Raw genomic sequence first — 19,790 nt, 5'->3', positions numbered from 1 at the left:
TTTCCAACCATACCAGGCTCTCTGCCTTGCAACTCAGCAGAACTGTCCGCCACTGCCTGGCTGGGCAAAATTCATAGTTTGCACAACCGATCAAAAGCTTAAGCAATGCACTGAGTAACCGAGAACAAGCAGTGAAGTGGAGAACGTCGTTCTTTGCTTTGACATATTCTCTGTACTTGAAACAAACCACCCCTGCATACAATTTAAAAAAAATAAATTATTTTTGCGTGACAGTTTCTCTGCTTCTCTTTACCTATCTGGCTGTGTTTCCATGCTGCTGCTTGGGCTTCTGGAGGCGAGGTTTGAATCGGCAAGAGTCGTCAGCTGTGCAGGGTTAGCACCTGGCTACCGGAGGACTCGCAGTACGTGCCTTTTACACGCAGAGGTTAACAAGCACGATGACGCTGCCCCGCCTGAACTGGCAGACAGTAGGAAACACTCTTGAACAGACTGGATGTCCTACAGCCCTCTTGTTTCAGGAGATAGTACTGGGTCTGCACTGCACTCAAAGGGTGGTAGACATGGTCCGGGCTGCCCCTGGGGGGGGGGTTCTGCCAGGCAGACTTGCGTGAGCTTTGGGAGGGGCCCCAGCCCTGTCCGTGTTTGCTCAGTCTGCGAGGGGATGCAGCGGGTCTGGCTGGTTTGTGCCACCGTTAGTCATGCTCCAACCTGCACAAATGGTCCTGATGGGCCAAAAAAAGGTGATTCTCCTGTGCTCCCTTCCAAAGCACAAAACTAACAGTGATTGCAAATGGACTACAAAATATATATTTTAAAAAAATACAGCTCTAAACACTGTATAGCCTCCTTTGGGTTGCGCCGGTTAAATACTTTGTGCCCACACTTCCAATCTCTTCTGCACAGCTTGGAAGGAAGGAACCAGTTCCTAAGAGGTAAAGAGGCTTTTTCCAGAAACACCAGGCTACAGGCTCAGGAGAACAAGCCAGCTGGAACCGCAGCAGACATGGCCAAGCCGTGGCCGGCGGCAGGGCGAGAGGCACCGCAGCGGCTTGGGTCCCGAGGCAGCAGCCGCCTCCCTGCGAGGGCCCAGCGCGGGTTTGTATCGGCACAGAGGATGCCTGCATGGGGAGCCTCCTCCACCAGGACGTTAAAAAACCCTCCGCCAGTGATCTACTTAATTGTTGGTGTCCTGGATCCTGCCTTTTTTTCACCTCACTAAAGGCAAGCTGGGTGCAAACACTGACAGAGCTAAATGGGCTGCTAGCGCAGAATTCAGCAAGGTTACGCTGCTCCAAGCAGCATTTGATAAGGCTGGATGGTTTACCTTTGCTTTTTTCCAGTGAGTGAGTGTGTGTATAAGAGCAAGTGTGTGAAAGTGCAAGCAATAAAGCATTTTCTGTGAAGCCCAAGAGTTCCTTGTGAACCAGCAATGGGAATAAGTGCAATAAACAAACAGCCCCATAGTAACAGGGACCAGTGGGCAATACTTTTGCAAAGATGTGACAATTTCAGTTCATGACAGTTTCTGTCTAAATGAAGGCCAAATTTCTTTTGCAGTGAAATGTCCCGTCCCCCTGACTCGTCACATCATATTTTACACTGTGCATGCATGTGTTGCTCCATGCCTCGTTACGTACACTTGTTGGTTGAAACAAGGGTCTTATCTCAATACAGTGACAGATCCAACATGATTTACTCATAAAATATTTAAAAAAAAAAAAAAAAAATCTGTTTTTTTTAAATGGTTACATAATTCAGCAAATGCCAGCCATGGAGGTGCTGAACGGATCGCTGCCAGCACAGCGTGCAGCACCCGCTGCTTTGCTGTCACTTGTGCCCTTTGAACCTCTCCCTCCTCCTCTGTGCCTTAAAGGTTTCCTGGCTTGCTGCATGTCTGCAGCTGCTGGTCCCTGGCCGGTCCTTGCCGGCTCTGTGCCCCTGCAAACCATCCTTCCCCGAAGGCAACCACCGCGTGGGTGCTGGCAGGGTGCGCGTGTGTCCCCGGGCTTCCCGGGAGGGCCCTTTGCTTTCTAAAAGTGCTGGGTCTAAACTCCTGCTGTACCCGGCCTCTCCTGGGAGCTTGGAGAGGGTGTGCTTGGAAATGATCCCCGGCAGATGATTGCACCGTGGTGGGGATAAATGTAGTGGGAAGCACTTTGCCCCGGGGCTGTTTCCTACAGAAGTGTCTATCGACTCCAGGCGCAGGCTGAGGCTGTCGGTGCTGCGTGTGCAAACCCTCTGGCACAGAGCAGCAGCCGCTCGGCCGCCCTGCGGTGCGGTGAGCTGAGGATAACTGGTTTGACTATGGTTGACTCCAGAAGTGCGCTGTTCGTCTAAAAAAAAACACATGAAATAGGCCAGGAAATGCCATTTTTATTTAAAGCTGAGAATGTTGTTTCAGTTTGTGATGTAAATTATTAAGACAGAGGCTTGTTTGTGTTGTTTCTTTTGGGTACCCAAGGGTCTGGAATTGCTGTAGGCTTAACAAGGTGGAAACAGAGAGAAGCTCATGGTACCTGTGGGACGAGGAGTCGAGGTTTGGTTATGGGAACAGTAATATGGAAATTATATAGATTTTGTGCATTGACTTAGGTGTGAAGAGCTACACATCCTTTTAGAGCGCAGCAGCCGCATTTCGTGGGCATGACTTCCCAGGTAACGTCTGTATCATCGGCTTCTTCCCTCCCACCAGCCCTGCCGGGCTGCGGCCACAGTGGGAGGCAGCCCCTCGCCCCCGTTGCCCCCAGCCCTCCCCTGGCTGCCGCAGCCCCGGCTCTGCCAGCTGATGTTGCTGCTCCCCGCAGGACTCTGGCCCCTGCCCCGGCCCTCCCTGCTCTGCCTTCTCCCCAGCAAAGGCAGTGCCGCTCCTCTGCAGCGACTGATCCTGCCACAGCTCTGGGTTTGCCTCCACGAAGCCCTCCCCTACTCCCCGGCTGCGGCCGTGCCCCTGCTCCCCGGCTACGGCCGTGCCAGACCTCCCGCAGCACTAAATCAGCACCGTCTCCCTAGCTGGTTTTCTTCCCTTTTCTACCAGAGCACCCCTTTCGCCTCGCTTCCTTCTCACCCACCCGACGCAGCCCTTCCAGCCTCAGCCCTCGCACCAGCCCAGCTGCTCCAATATGTTTTTCACCACGTAACCTCTCCTTCAGCCTTCAACACTCCCTGTGCCCCTCCGGTTCACCGTCTCCTCCTCCCTGCTGTGTGCGCTGGGCTGCTTATTTTTCCTCACGCACACACGTTTGATGCACACGGTCGTTCTTCATCATCTGTTTGAGGCAGCTCTACAGAACGTGCAGGTACTTAACCTTTGCTCCTCGTCCCCTACCACCACCGTTGACTTCACCCACTCAGTTCTTGGGAGTGCAAAGGCATTTAGCAGAATTTTTTGTTTTTCTCTCTCACATTTGTTCTGATGAAATGTGCACGGAAACTGCCTGTGATTTCTCCTGCAGTGAAACCTGCAGAATTACATGCATGAACTTTGGTGAATCAGAAGTAAAATCAAATCTTGCTACCAAGCCCCCGCCCCGCAACTTCTGAATCAACCAATATTGTCTGAAGCCCTTATTTAGCTGTATGGAAGCACCTTTTACTGACACGACCAGAATATCCCAAATACATGATGTAAACAAAGGCAACGTCACATGCCATCAGTTTGCACCTTTATTTTTTAAAAATGAAATAGTCAAAGTACTTTCTTTTTCAAATATCGACACATAATATATTAACTTTCAATATTTACAGCGTGTTGCTGGGATGTTCCTGTAGAAAATGCATGCTTCTGGTCTGAAACCCAGAGCAAAATGCATCAGACCATTTAACTGCAGCCATATAACATAAACCTGTACAGTATCCAGTCACTATTCAGCACAGGAGTTAGAGCAGGAATAAAAAAATTGGGATCTATTGTTTCCTAGCAACGAGGCTGAGGCCATTATAACACAATTTCTGTTAAGATCAGAACCTCTAACTGGTGTTAGACAGAAACTGAAGATCTTGGCATACATTGTAAACATTTTTACTGTTGATGAGAAAGCTAAAAAGGAACGTTACTTTGACATATATCGTATGCTATGCTTCTCTTTCTCGTTTATTGACACTTCTGCCTGAAGAGTATGAAGATTTTAATGTTTTATCATGGTTCATACAAGTAAAATACTGTCAAGGACACGATCTGATATACTAACATTTATTAAAAGGCTAAAGTCCACCACGAGATCTAAGGAAAAAACTGGAAATTGTCGAACACATTTCCTTAGACAAATAATGGCAGGTGACAAATGCCCGGACAAATCCACAGCGAGTCCGACTCCACCGTTCCCAGTTTCTGCCGAGAAGCGACTCCTCCGACAGTCAGGGCGCTCCCGACCCGGTAATGTTTGGTATCAGGGATGGGAATAACTAACAGCCAGCGGTTGACAGGGAGAACCCGTCCGGCCGCGGGCGGCAGCCCGATCCGAGTGCCGCCGTGTTGGATCAGCTGCGCGACGGCGAATCTCCCCGAGCGGACGGACGCCCTGCCAGGCACCCGGCGATCTCTTTTTGCTCAGGCTAAAATGGAGCTCCTCTGCCTAAACCGCTCGCCCCTTCGGAAGCGTACCTCGGCTTCCAGCAGCGCCCACGGCCGCCGATCACCCCGGCAAGGCTGCGGCTCTGTAGCCCGGCCCCGGCGCGGGGCTCGGCGCAGGGGCGCGCGGGGCTCGAGGCCAGAGCTGCGGCAGCGCTCGTGGCCAAAAGGAGCCCGCGTCGACCTAGCGACTGTACAGCTGAGAGGACGTTACAGAGCTCAAACCGAACAGCTAGGATGTGTATACCGAGTTGCACGTTGACCAGCTCATATATATTTATTTGGCTATGTTCTACATAGATATCTATATATATATATTTATACCTTTGAAATGTTCTAGATTTGCTAAATAAATATGAAAGCAAAGGAAACCTTACTTGCACACACTATTTGTTTGGCTGTCGTAAAAAACATAGCACGTATTTCTCATGGCAGGTATTTGCTACAGGATAGTGTGCAATAGTGGTTTTTACTTTATTTTAATTAGTTTTATTTTATTTTTTCCCACTTTCAGAACCTTGTTTGCAGTGCAGAACGCTAGCATCAAATTATCTGATCTAAATAACAGTATAGATTTCCGTGCCATTATTTTTCTTTTTTGCTTTTTCTCATTTGGGTCTCTAGGCTATAGTGCAAAATTAAAAAGAAAAAAAAAAAAAAAAAAGAAAAGCTACAAAAAAACAGCACTGAGAAATTGGTCTAACTACTAGGAAAAAAAAAAAAATGGAGACCAAAATACTCCCTGCCTCCATCTGAGGTTGTTCATGAACAAGATGGTCCAAAGCTACTTGTTTGCTCCAGTTCTCGCGAATCACTGCTGGCTGGCCCATGTGTAGCTACGACACCAGTCTGCAGTGCTCCTCCAGTAATAACTCGTTTCCTTAGCACTGTCATCTCAACACGACATTTTTATTTAGTTTCCTAAATTTCTGAAACTGTTACGATGAAGGCATTTTTTTTTTTTTTGCTTTTGTAACCGGGCCATGTAATGTCATGTGATTCTTTATACATCCATATTCTCATAAGAAATGTTGTTCAAAAATGTGCCTTCAACTGCACCCAGAAACTGGGAAAATGCCAAATCTACTTTCAGTGACAAACTTGTAACACATTTCACTCTTTGACCTTTTGGCATAATATGAGAACAACAGTAATCAAGGCAGTATTAAAAAACACAGCTGTAGGTAATACAAAGTGCATTTCCTGCATATAATACAAATATAACTTTAAGAAACTAAAGGCACAAGCTAACTAAATATGTATTACATACTAGAAATGCACAGTTCAAGGTAATTCTAATAGCTTCAAATAGTTGTTTCTAATGGATATTTAAAGCAGTTTGAAAATGATACCTCATTAGTGAATTGCAAAAAAGTATAATTGCTTAAAATATAAGTAAAATAGACTCTAATATTGACATCTTGGATCAGTGATAAAATACATCATCACGTTTATGAATGCACTCTCTATATACAGTTCATAAATTATTCTTCCATTGATTAAAAGCGTATTAGAGGCTCAAGGATTTGAAGGTCCATTTTTAGGCTGGTGTGGAGGTATTCAAATTCTCCATGATCGTACGGAAAATTATGGAAATCAGAGCTGCCACACCTGGAGGCTGTCAGCTCCCGATTCTGTACATCAGTTAACGATGAGCCCGATCAGAATGCGTATGTGCCGATTTTGGTCCACAAGTCCCCCTGGCTGGGGAGTAGAGGGTGGTTTTAGGGGCCAGGCTCTCGCTCAGCCTGATCCTGCACCCCCAAAGCTGCGCTGGCTCCCGGGGGAGCGGAAGGAGTCTGGAAAGAGATGCTAATGGTGTGAGCTGAGACCCGAGCCCAAACCCCTGGGGGGGGGTCAGGTCTCAGGTGCCAGGTCAGGCTCATCTCTAACTTTGGTACAGTCTGCTCCACTTGCCCAAAAACAAGGGAAAAAAGAAAACTGGAAAGAAGGGAAGAAAGACAAAGAAAGCACTTTGTTGGCTTTCATAAATACGAGCAGAAATTGTTTCATTATATTCACTATGTCTGTTTTGAAAGAAATGTGCAATAACATCACTGTTACGGATACACAGGCTCTATAACAAGACTTCTAGCTCCCTCTGAAAGTCAGTAAAGGAAATCTGCTTGCCCGTTCCCCCCTCCCCGTGTGCCCTCCCCTCCCGATAATCAAGTCTTTCAAAAATGACAAGCTGAAAGAAGGATCACCTACTCTGCTATGAAATAACTGTGCCAGCAGCGCATGATACCTTGGGAAATAAAAATTTCTGCCCATGCAATATAATGTTTTTCTATGTGCTCTAGATATTGAGCTGAAAAGTGAAGAGTCATCCCCAAAATGTTCTACGTTTATCAACATATTTACTATCCACACACTTAGGTTCATCAACTCCCAACCCACCAGTCTTCTTCAGACTCGAAAAAATGAGTAATACAACAGGATTATTAATTTGAGATGAAAAGAACGCGATGCCTAAACCCAACAACACTGCAATTTCCAAATGAGCTGTGAAAAGACGAGTCCTGGCCCAATGCCTACAGACAGGACTGATCCTGCACAGCTTGGGGGCCCTCCCAGCTGGGTAACGAGGGTTGTCCCAAACGCACTGATTTAGAGCCCAGCCTGGAGCACGCGGATGTCGACTATAGTGCTCGCAAAGCCCTTCTTCGGCCACCCCTGACGCCGGGCCGAAGCCCAGCAGGGCGGTGCCGCCCTGCACCCCTCCGCCAGGAAGACCGGCAGCTCTACGCGTGCTGCCGGACTCCAGCATAACCCAGTGCCGAGGGAAACCTTGGGGGACGGGCCCCCCACGCGCAAAAGTAGACGCGACGTGGCGTTCGTCACCGAGTGGCTGAGACTCGGCTACGGCTGAGCAAAGCTAAAGGCCATACGGGACAGCCTTTCTGTACTGCATCCGATACAAGTTGGGTTTCCCGGGTTAGAAAATCCCTTAGATCATAGCTGTGAGGAATGGCATGTGCGGGGTTGGTGAGCAGCTACGAAGTTCCCATACACAGTCTGGTTTCTGTATGCAATCCCTTGAACTTACGGGAGATCTCACTGGGTGAAAAAACTACCCAGTAAACACGGGTTGCAGAATCAGGCTCTGTAACCTTGTAAATAATTGGTGAATTATTAAACTAACAACAAAAAAGTCGTGTTTCTTTAGAAGAAGGCAGAGCACGCTGCGCTATCCCCCACCCCGCAGGGATGTGCGGTGTCACCCTGGGAACTTCGCGCGCAGGTCGCGCCGCTCAGCTGTCAGGACTCTGCTTCTGAAATTTTTGAATACTGCCACACAAGAACTAAAAATCGTCACCGGCATCTCTCGAAGAGTTAAACAAACAATATTAAAATACCATCTTCTGTCACATTTAAAGGCAGTTGGATATGTTTTTTCCTCTATATTTATATATACAGAGTTCTGATCTAGAAAAACCAATACAATAAACCATTTTACGTTTAAAAACAGGCAGTCTTTGGTGACGCAAAGGCAGAGATTTTCTTTGTTACCTTCTGCCTATTTCACTCTGTCTCATAAAGTGAATATTATTGGCACTGTCAGAAAGTTCGAGATACTGCTCCACAGATAAAACAAAATATCCATCGTAGCCTTGTACCCGCCCAGTGCTTAGAAGCTGCTGTTTCTCTCCATCTGTCCATGCCCTAATACCTTCTTCCCCTTCCTGCAGCCGTCTCTGCTCCTTAGTCCAGGCCTGAGCCACGGCTCTCTGCCTGGCTATCTCTAAGACATGGTTCTTTTCTTCTTCCACCGTTGTTCCATACCGAACGTTAAAGCAGAGCGCGCCGTGCTGGAGCTGGATGTCAGCAAAGCGTCTAGTCCTCCCGTTGATCACAGAGGTCATCTGCGACACTGTGACGTTGACGCCATTCTCCAAGATGCGTCGTCCTCCGGTGTTGCCGATGAGGGCCAAATCTTCTTCCAAAGACCCCAGCTTGATGAAGTAATGCGTGTCTCGGCCCTCTATGGTGAAATGCAGGTTCTCCAGATAGTGAGCGTTGTTGAGGATGGCAGCAATGCGCCGGCTGTCCTCGTTAGCCACGCCTATAATGTCAGCTGTCACTATACCATCCTTTATAGCGAATTTGATGCCTTTTCCGAATACTGAAGGAATAGCTGCAAATCTCGGTTGCTTCACTCCCTCATAGCACTTGCCGTCACTATACCTGGGTGTCATAGGAAGTTGATCCAAGGATATAAAGTTTCGGAGTTGCTTTTGTAGCTCACACTGAATACCAAGGATAGTCTGGAAAAGAAAATACCAATAAAGTTTGCAGGAGAGGCATCTTGCACTTCATTACAGTGTCTTACAGGCCCTACTAATCTCTGAATTGCTTAGAATGGTTCTTCAATTTGTTTGTAAAACATCACGCACATCCACAGAGCCGGGCCTTTCTAATCGCCTAAGGTATTGCTTTCTGCCTCTTGGACTCCTTAGTTTCCAGAAAACAAATGGAAAACATGTTTATCACAAATGCTATTTTTGTATTTATTCTTCCTTTTTCTTCTTCCTCCGGTCTCTGAGTTGTTACTGTAATGGCTGCTCTTTCGACTCTTAGGCGTGGGGAAACCTGAACTCAAAGCTGTACTCTCTCACATGATTCTATGCTTAGTCTCTCTGCGTCTAATTATGTCTTCTGTAAAACAGCAATAACATTTTTTATAGCCCATTCTTTAAGGAAAGCAGGCTGTGAAGGTCTCAAGACACTAGAACAATAGGAACCACGCACGCACATCAGATCTGTAGATCCTGCTCCCCACTGGGCTAAAAAAAACCCTCACTCCAACCATCTATTTGTCTTTTAACACTATACCTATCGCTGCACTTTTTCTGTGCCTTTGTAATAGCTTCTTTCATATCTCAGTGACAATTTTACATGGACAGGCTCCTACATGTGGGACAAGCCCAGCCCTCTGCACTTTGTGCATTCATTTGTGCATGGGAGAACAAGTGTGTTAAATGCTGCTAACACGAACTCACAACACTTTATACTTCCTTTTCCTGACCACATTAGAGGAAAAGGCATCTTTTCTCTCTCCTCTTTGCAAAATCATATTTCTTTGTTAACAGGTGCTCGTGTGGTCAAATGCAAAACATGAACACCTGCCCAGAATATCGGTAGTTGGTCCTGTTGCAGTTACATTGATTGCTAGACTCTGATAGCTGCTGCATGGCTCTTCTTTACTGAAAATAAGCCCTGCAGCAAGGTTGAGTTTTACACATTCCCCTGCAAATCCACAGCAACATTTCTGTTTCCCTGCCATAATAATGCAGAGGTACAGACTTGTAAAGCTGTTTATAACCTCAGTGATTTTTGCATCTCTTGTGGCATCTTTGCTAACAAAGATGAAAATCTGTGGTTTTAGTTTTTTATTTCCACAGAATTTTTTGCAACTTTTTCAATTTTCAGACAAACACCTTTATCCTTTTGCCTATCCTGCCCCTCAAATTTGGATGGTTTCTCTGTAAATGGCTGCGAAGTTTCTTCACTGTATTCCTAAAAGCTTCTCCTTTAAGGAGTTTTAAACTCACCTCTGCACTGATGCCTGTACATAATGTGACAACATTAAAATTTCTAGCATTGTTAGACTATTTGCCTTGCCTGTTGAAAGATACAGTCACATTATTTGCTTGGTCTCCAATATTTTCTAATCAAATTCCTTAATTTAGTATTAGAAGCAGCTGAACAGAGTTTTTGCTAACCTTTCCAGGATCCCACTCTTGAGTTTTTGTTTGAAGCTGCAGCAGTTCGTATGTTGTCTCCAAAGCTTCTATCTCTGGTTTTGGGAATCCCGGTAGTACGTTGTGCAGCTGGAAACCAAACAGTTCTAGCCAGCTTCCAATGTCTACAAAACAAGAAAAGGACACTGGCAATAAGGCGCATAAATCCTAGAAAAAGTGAGGGTAGTCTGCAGAAATCCCAGCTATGCAGAAATAACGATTTCACATCAGTTTATGTTTTCAGTACTGGTTACAGAGTTTACTGTAGCAAACAAATTATTTGATTACAAAGCATAGCTATACTCAAATCAATAGTGTACCTTCTATCTATTCATAATGGAAAATTAAGCTGCCTCCATTCTTGCCCTAATTTTAGCACTTAGAAAAGCAGCAGAAAGAACTATTAATTATTTTCTTGGTTACCATAAAGGCTATAGAAAACAGGTCAAGCTCAGTAAGATGTTATCCATTAAAGAAATGACTTTAATATATGTAAGATTAGAGCCAAACAGTAACTTTGGATGTACGCAAAAGATTTCTGGAGTCTTGAATCCATACCAGGATCTGATCAAAAGCTGCACTTTCATGAGAAATGTGTTACTTTTACCTGTTGTATACTTAGCAACATCTTGGATCCTGCCAACTGGGTAGTTATTTTCAAATGAGTAGAGATTAAATGGTTGTGGGACAGCATTCAGGTGCTTCCATATATGATGATTTGGTGTCGTCCACCGACCAGCAATGACATCATAGTCCCGCTGACCCAGATGAACTAATTTAGTAAGAGAATCATAGAGCCCTCCATGAAACCCGATGATAACCTGGAAATCTGGGTTAGTGTCCTGGTAGATCTCTCCATATGGGGTGTACAAAATTTCTTTTATGACTTGGCCTCGACTGCTAAATACAGCTAGAGGTGTTCCAGTGTTATCACAGGCAACATAATATTCTTCTCCACTGCTTAATTCCATTGCAATGAGATGACCTTGAAGATCATAATATAGGGATGTTATTTCCGAGCTAGTATGATTGTACAAGTGAGTAACTCTTATTGGGTTGGAGAGATCAGCATAGAAGAACTGTAAGTGTTGTCCTAGGCTTGATTTGCTTGCAACTCGTCTTCCAAGACCATCATAACAGTATTGCACAGTCCAGCCAGCCACTTTGTTGTACGCTTTGTTCAGCAGACCGTTAGAGTTGTACTCAAAGATCTCATTGCCTCTTTGCCTGAGAAAGCCATCTTCGTCCATTTTGTATTGAATTTCTCCAAGTCTGGTAATGCGATCTCTCAGATCGTATCTCAGAGGAGTGAGGCGCGCACTGTTTCCATGGCTCAGCAAGTTGATGTTGCCATTGAGATCATAGCTGTAGCGCCACTGGGTTCTATCATTCACAGACACAGTCTGAAGTTGACCATCAGCATCATATTCATAAAAATATCTCGTTATATTGGCATCTACACCTACGCGTATATCACAGATCACCATACGACCCATATTATCATACTGGATGGTCATCCAGTAAGCGATAGACTTGAGAATTTCATATTGTACTTCAATCACCTGACCATTGGCACTAAAAATTTTGGTATGTTTCATCACACTGGTGGTTATAACTTGGTTTAAATCATAATTAATTACACTGAATTTCCCAAATTGTTCAGTCCTGCCAGAGACATCGACGTAACGGTATAGATCTATGGGAAGAGGCGTCTCGTTTATCATGGCCTGCATGCTCGTGACACGGAAATTGTTATAGCTGTAGTCAAATCTGGCGTTTACAAGCCCTTCTTCGCTAAACCTGAAGATTTGGCGACCAATAAGCGGACCTGTCCAAAACAAACAGGGGAAAGAGGAAAAGCAAGAAAAATAATGAATTATGTCCACAGTATATTTACCCTACAGATCTAGCACAGACAAACGATGAACTCAGATATACCCTTGAGCCTTATTGCTACTTGACTGTCTCAGAAAGTACCACTATGTTAGATTATACTCTCACAAACCTTTATTAATGCTTGCTCTACAAAATATTTATATGTTATTAACATTTGTTTAAATGAATGCTATTTTATTCATAATTATGATTTCTATTTACTTACAAGATAATTCTAAACTAAATTTATTTTACATGGTGATTTCCATCCTCATATAAACAGTCCTTTGGAATTTATGTTATATTGCGGTATAAACAGGGAAACTTGAAAATACAAGCAATAAACCAACTTGATTTAGTATTTAGCAAATATCCACACAGTGGAATAAAAACAATCAAACATTATAAGAGCTATTCCATAGCAAGCAATAAACAGAAAACTGTATTTCAAATGGGAGAGCTATATATGCCTATGGATACAGACATAGAGATATACACACATATTTTTCTATTGAAATGTAAAATACAAGAACTTGTAGACATAAAAATAATGGAATTTCATGACAGGTAAGCGCAGGATCAGGGCCAGAAACTTTAGCAAAGTGGTCGCAATTACACAAACCTGTTTGCCTGTATCTGATGGTGCAGATGAACCCATCGTGCATTAAATGTATTGTTTTAATAACCCCAGAAGATTCCTCGTAGGTGAACGTGACTTGAGTAGTATCATAAAGAATCTCAGAAAGTCGGGACTGTTTGGTGTATTTGTAAAGGACTCTGCGTCCTGTCCCGGGATACAATGTTTGCAGAAGCCGTCCATCTCTGGTGATGTCCTGTATGAAAGCCGCATTGCTGTCCGGAGGGGTGTAGATGTTGCGGTAGTACCCGACAGACAGCATGGTTTGCAAGGCATGGCGCACCATGCTCGGCATGGTGACCGAGAGCAGGTAGTCGGACTGGTCGTACTCAAAGATGTAGCGGCGCTGGCTGTGCAACAGGAGCATCACGGACTGCAATCAAACAGGAATGGCAGTATAAGCGGCTGATCAAGCAAATAGTTATTCACCTAGTGAGTGCCTGAAGGTTAAGGAAATGCTGAAACAACCATCTACTCTTGCAGTTTGCTCTTACTGTCTGCACAATTCCAAGTGAAGCTTTCAGCTCCAGGAGACCTGGCCAGCAAGATGGTACAAAACAGGAGGATAATAATAGTAAGTCTAGAGGTAAGGACCTCGAAACTGGGAGGCAGATGTGGCTCTCAGTAGCGTTTCAGCCTCATGCTGACTTGCTACGTTGCTTTGAAATATTTAGGTCATCCTCTCAGGAAGCAAAACCAGAGGGAACCTCTTCCTCACACACAGGCAGAGCATCTGCACCAGCAGATGTTTCTAGGGGAGGTGGAAAGGGGAAACTTTCAATGGTGTGTACGAGGTGTTTAGCTTTTATTGGTGCTCTGCAGATCTCTGTCACACACCTACCCCTTTTTCTGTATGTCTTCTATTAAAGGCACCTTGCCCCAGAGGTCACAGTATCTCCATGCCTACAGATGGATGAAAATAGTCTGCGGGTTCTTTGGTGTGACTACTTCTCTCTCTGTTTTTTAATGTTTACAAAGAATATAATTTCTATGCAGGTACTTAGTATTTGCCCTGTGTTGGTTAATTGTTGTTGGTCAATGAAATCTGGTTTGTTTGGCAGGTGAATGTGCAAGCACGGCAGACATTTTTCTGTGCAAATTTCAAGTTTGGGTTCTGTAAACTTTTTCACCAGTCGTGAAAAGTCACAGTGCCACAGAGTACAAGCCCACTGATGGACAGTCACTGTTGAAACAAGCGTAATGAAAACACAGAGGGAAAATGTATGGGGGAACTTTGTAGCCTTCCACCAGCTCCAGTAAGTGGCTTGGCTGGACCAGAGCGCTGCACATCCTTGCCACACTGTCTGAGCTGAGACGGAGTGCTGACACTGCACAGTTCTTAGCTCACAGCCCAAACCTACCAGGCACATAAGCAAATTTGTCAGGCTTCTGCATGATTGCGACATCATGCAAAACAAAGTCTTATCAGGAACAGTGCGACTGCTTTTTCATAGAGCATGGGGAAAAGAAATTAGGAAAAAAGGCTTTTTTTCCCTCTAAGCTCAGAAATCTCTGGGAAGAAAACACCAAGAGCTCAGCCCTGCAATGTGTTAAGTAACATTGGCCCTGAGCCACTTTGCTCTGACAAATAGCCCAAGAGCTTGTTCAAAGGACCACAGATAGGCTAAGCCTTGGCCACGCTCTCCGCACCCCCAGCCCCCCGTCCTCCCAAGATGTATTTCTTCCTGCCCTTGGTGAAAGACATCTGTCACCTGTACGCAAGCCAGAGAGCACCAACATATGCCACTCGCAAGCTATCCTCTGCCAGCTGGTGACGACAGACCTTTACACCGAGCTTTTCCTGATCGCTTTATTGCTGGTCTGCCAAGCAGTTCTAACACGCACAGTGTTTATTTTGTTTTCACCTTCAGTCAAGAGTCCCCAGTCTGCAGTAAACCACTGGCTGAACTCTCTCCTAGCACTGATGTGACGCCTCTATATACTGCTCCCAGGCCTATTTTTAAGCTGTCTGCCATTGACAGAGTATGAATAACAAGATCAGAAACATCTCTAATATAACTTTAGTGCCCCTGTGTGCCATTTTTACAGCACTTTGTGGCTTTTCCACTTTTGTCCAGGGTAGGAAAAGGATAGACAGTACAAGGGTTGGAGACTTAGTATCCTCTCTAGCCTATTAGAGGATACCATAAAGAGAAAAAAAATGAATTCCCAATTCATCCTAATAATATTACAATAGATTTTTCAACTCTTTGCGCAAATTGGGTTCTAATTGTTTTAAAGGATTTCAGAGGGTAGCTCATAAAACATCCAAAAAGCTGTCATTTTATAAAAGCAACCAGAGCCTGGTCAACCACGTAATGATTGATGCCACATGGTGCAGCGAGACAAACAGCCAGTGGCAATTACTCGGAGCTCTACTGGGAATACACAGAAATGCTGAGCATCGCCACTAGATGTCATTTCTGTCCAACATACGCACGCAGCCGCTCATCTATTTTGTCTGGTGGTATACGGCAGGATTTTGGAAGCAAGCTTGGAGTATTCAGGAGATTTTATACCACCATTAACTAATTGAGGCAAGTGACCAAAACAAGAGGAACTGAATCTCATCAGTAAAAATTATTTACAGTGCTACTATCATAGTGCTTTTTAAAACCTAAATTATTGGAGCTGATTTTGGAAGGGGTAGAGATTTTTGAAGGTTTACAATTAACTCATCAAATGCTAAAAAATGAAGAATTAAATAACTATGAATTGGAAGTGAACTATATAATTGATTTCTTGATAAAAGGAATCATTGGGTCTTAGGAGGTTTCAGACAACCTTTAGCAATCATTACATAATTAACCCAATGAATTATTGACTTTAATGGAGCCACAAAATGATATTTCAATGTCTAATTTTGACAGCGAATTCATCTTTCTTTGGCACAAGGAACAAACAGTCATGAAAGTACATTAAATAGTGGGGAGATTATGTCCATGGTGTGTATGACTTTCAATGATTATAATGACTAGTTACAGCATGACCCAAGCCTGCTGCTACCTGAACCAGTAAGCTTTTGCCATTTGCTTCTACAAGATCAGGATTTGGCCACTTGTGCAGAATTCCAGAATAACAGTTTTAAGTTATATGACTTTATTTATAAGCTCGTCATAAACTAAGAACAAAGTGGTTTGGAAAGATAAGAAGCATACATCTTTCCAAAATTATGGTCCATTAGGCCCAAAGAAAAAATAAAAGATTCCTCCAAAAGGCACATTGCCCAAATATGTGAAAGCTGTACTAAACGCCTGTTTACTTGCAATTTGCAGAAGAGCATACAGACAAAAGAAGCCCTGACGAATTTATCTGAACCAAACTTCTGAAGCTTCTAGGGTTTGCCAATCTTGTTAACATGTGCAAGAATCATACTGCACGCAGACAAGGAAGGAATCACATTTTTATGCCTTCTCCAGTCTAAATCATTTTTTTCTCTGGGTTAGGTTTAAGTTTTTTGAGGATCAGGCTGAAATACATTCAAAATAAGTACAGCAAAGTTTATCTTGAAAGTACACATTTTGAACTTTTAAATATATAAATAACTTCAAAGTGATTGGATTTCCTGCGTGTAATACCCCCTATCAGTTTTACCGCACCTGCCCCCTCCTAGCGCTTCCCTGTGGTTGACAGGTTCAAGGAAAATGTTCTGCAAACTCAGGGTATATTGGATAGTCCCAGATGTTGCTATTTAAAAAAAAAAAAGTTTAAAAGGACGCTGTTTCAGTACAATTTCACACTAAGTTCTGAAAGCTTTAAAAATACAGATTGGCTTTTTGGTTATGAGAGACAAGATGATACCAAATGAGATGCTTCTACAGATGAATGAGGGGCTGTTCCTTAGCCTGTACAACACCTGTTCCCCCATCTTGTGACCATTACCTATAGACATAAATGAAAATTACAATACTCAGGCAATTTAGACACGAAGTCACTATAAAAGCAGAGCAACAACTCATTTCACATTAATATGCCCCCCCCCCGAATAGCCCTCATAAATACTGAAGAAATCTTTCTCCTCACAGGATCAATCCCTTTTTTACAGCACAGCACTGAGTAGGTGCAAACTTGTACTCACTGCCTCCTAAATTTTGCTTAGAAGAACTGAGTTTGTGGGGAGGAGACAGTCCTTTTCAGCAACTGTTACATTTTTGACTATGTTATTCAGAGTGGCAACATGGGTTTCAGCACTGAGAGTGCCCTTTGTTCACTTGAACTTGGACTGAGACCAAGAAGTCATCTCTACTTAGCAATTAAACAAACCTGAGGTGCTAATAACTTTCTTCAGAACTAAACTATGGCACGTTTGAACTGGTGGCACGTAGGTCTAAGCACATCCAAAGACATTTTTACCTAGTTATGTAACTGCATGCATTTTTCTGTTTAAAAAGTCTTAAATAGTCTTGCAAGAGATAGCATTATAACATAGTTCACAATATAATATCCATATCAAATGAATATTTGCCTTGGTACAACAAACCACTTTTTAAATTATTTACCTTTTCTAAATATGTGTAACTCCATATTTTACCATCTGCCCATGTTCTGGAAATTATGTTCCCGCTTGGATCATACTCCATTTTCTCAGTCCAGGTTCCTCTTTGGATATAGGTGACCAATCCAGAATGTGAATAAGTGATATTGACCTCATTGTACTTGCTGATGGGTGACCATAAAATTGGGCGTCCTGTCTGGTCATACATAATCCGAAGTGTGAATTTTCGATGATCATCATAAATCTTTCCTGTTCTGGTTACGTGATCGAAATCAATGGAGAGCAGGTTTCTGTTGTGGGCCTAAACACGAAGATACAGTAAGGTAAGAAAACAATGCGTCTTAATTACACACAACACAAACACTTCTGTGTCAGCTCTAATCAAAATGTGCAATGGCTTAACATTGTGATGGAGAATTTAGGCCTTATTAAAGACAAGAAAACAGAAAAATATTCAGATCAGAAACAGGAGGACCAAGAAACAAAAAGCTGCTTGCATTCAGTTTTATTATACTTTGCATTGCAGGATGCTTCCTGTTTCCATGTGCTAAACCCTCATCTCTGCTCTCACCTTTTCCTAAGTTTTTCCTCTTTCTTCTCAACTTTCATCTCTCTGTGGATGGACTTTTTGATTCCAGCCAAAGATGTGTAGTTAAGCCCACAAATTAACAAAGCTATCCTATCTCACATCCTCTCTCTTAAGCTCCGGTAATGTTGACAGGTCAGCTACTGCTCCGGGACAGCCCACGCCGGGTCGCATACCGATGCTGCAAAGGCAAGAGCTGAGCTTGCAGCTCCCGAAGATCCTGCTCACCAGCATCATCACGCTTCTCCACCAAACCACCCCACTCCCGGAGCTGGTGAAAGCCAGCGGCAGCAGTGCCTGGTGCCAGCCATATTCCTCGTTGCAGCTCTCGTCCCACATTTGGGAACTGCAACATTTGCTAAACTCACTGTGTCCGACAGACGAACAGAGTGACTGTGCTACGATCTGTTAACATTTATGGTCCAACAGGAAAAAGCAGAGGGGCAGCCCAATTCTCAATTTGAAATCAAGTTCAAAGCTAAGCCAGATTCATGAAGACAAAATATATTTATTCAGGGCTTTCATCATCTTCTTCCTCACATCATTCAGTGACTGGGCAATCACTATTAAACTCCATTTAAATCAGAGATATAATTTAGGGAACCATAAGACATTGCTCATTGACTTGTCTTTTTCAGATCAATGCTCAATGTGCTCATTGTATTAATCTACTGCATTTTATCTAATCACTTGTATTAATCTATTCCAATTAATAAATTCCTTACAGCAGCGACGGTGTCAGTGCAAGTGTTAGCACAGCGCATGGCACAGTGCTTGCTCCTCACTGAGACCTGGAGGCATAGCCGGAAAGTAAATGGTTAAGAATACCTGTTTAATAATTCAAGCTGTGATCATATGGTGGTAGTGATTAGAAAGAACACTTTTTTTCTTTCCCCTTTCTGTTTTTAGATACAAAATAATTTGAAAATCTAGAAGAAGCAGGTGTTCTTTCTTCAGCTACCATTCCTGGGGTTTTATATACACACATGTCTAACTTTAATAGTGTTCATTTACAATAGCTGTAAAATACCTATATACCCCTGTAGATTGCTGTAACTATTACAATTTATGCTCTAATGATAGTTAAGGAGCCCAAGTAAAATGTGATGCTCAGTTCAGCTATATTTGCTTGTATACAGTCTGATGGATTAAGTTTATTATATTTCTTTGCAAACTTCTTGCAATTTCTGAAAACAAATCCTCCTGGTGGTAAAATAACTGAAAAGCAAGCAGGGAATATACCCTGGCTCATATTCATTTACTGACTATGTACATATTTGATGTTCTTATTGCTATTATTATTATTATTGTTATTGTAGGATGCAGTTAGGAGAAAGGAAAGTCTTGAATACAAATTGCTTACAATCTAAATTTCAGGGACAACACAACAAACAAGAATGAACACCAAACAGAGCCAGAATTAGCAGTGAAGTGGATAGCAGCAGTATTTGAAAGCTCACAGAGTTAAAATAAGGTTTGGGTGGATGCCATTACTTCCCTTGTATTCCACATTTTATGTCTCATTTGTTTACTTTCTTATACTAGATTTAAATTAAATTTAACACCCTTGTCAGGGCAAGACAGGATGATACATGGGTAGCAGGCCTCGTTTCATCGTCGTCACTGAAAAGCTGATCTCAAATCCCAGTGGCTTCTTAAAGATGACTCCTCCAACGTACATACAACGTCGTAAGGAGCCCCCGTGAGAGGCTGGAGCTCACGTGTTCTGTTACAAGCCAGGGAAGACTGGTTTCTGAAAGCAATGTCAGGTCAGAATTTCAGCTGATGAAAATAGGGAGAAAAATTCAGCTGACTTCAATAATAATGTTAGTGGTACATAAAAAGATATATTTATTATATATTTTTAAACATTCGTTGACTCTACTTCCATTAGTGTTACAGCTAGAAATTTTGCAGTGTAAATA

At 43.3% G+C, this 19,790-nt stretch overlaps 1 protein-coding gene across 2 annotated transcripts in view; it reads right to left on the bottom strand.

Moving 5' to 3' along the window:
- Window positions 1-8,037: 8,037 nt before the first annotated feature.
- The window catches only part of TENM1 (teneurin transmembrane protein 1), a 252,595-nt gene continuing 240,842 nt past the window's right edge, over window positions 8,038-19,790 (bottom strand). For both annotated transcript variants that reach the window (XM_075720809.1, XM_075720810.1), the window contains 5 exons: window positions 17,284-17,580; window positions 12,770-13,157; window positions 10,880-12,100; window positions 10,255-10,397; window positions 8,038-8,796 (listed from right to left, as the gene is read on the bottom strand). In XM_075720809.1, coding sequence (XP_075576924.1) covers window positions 8,038-8,796; window positions 10,255-10,397; window positions 10,880-12,100; window positions 12,770-13,157; window positions 17,284-17,580 — 2,808 coding nt within the window. The remainder of the gene's footprint in view (window positions 8,797-10,254; window positions 10,398-10,879; window positions 12,101-12,769; window positions 13,158-17,283; window positions 17,581-19,790) is intronic.

The sequence above is a fragment of the Pelecanus crispus genome, chromosome 13 (genome assembly GCF_030463565.1).
Source record: "Pelecanus crispus isolate bPelCri1 chromosome 13, bPelCri1.pri, whole genome shotgun sequence".
NCBI classification, from domain to species: domain Eukaryota; kingdom Metazoa; phylum Chordata; class Aves; order Pelecaniformes; family Pelecanidae; genus Pelecanus; species Pelecanus crispus.
The sequence above is the reverse complement of the archived record's forward strand: the minus strand, read 5'-3'. Positions and strand labels throughout refer to the sequence as shown.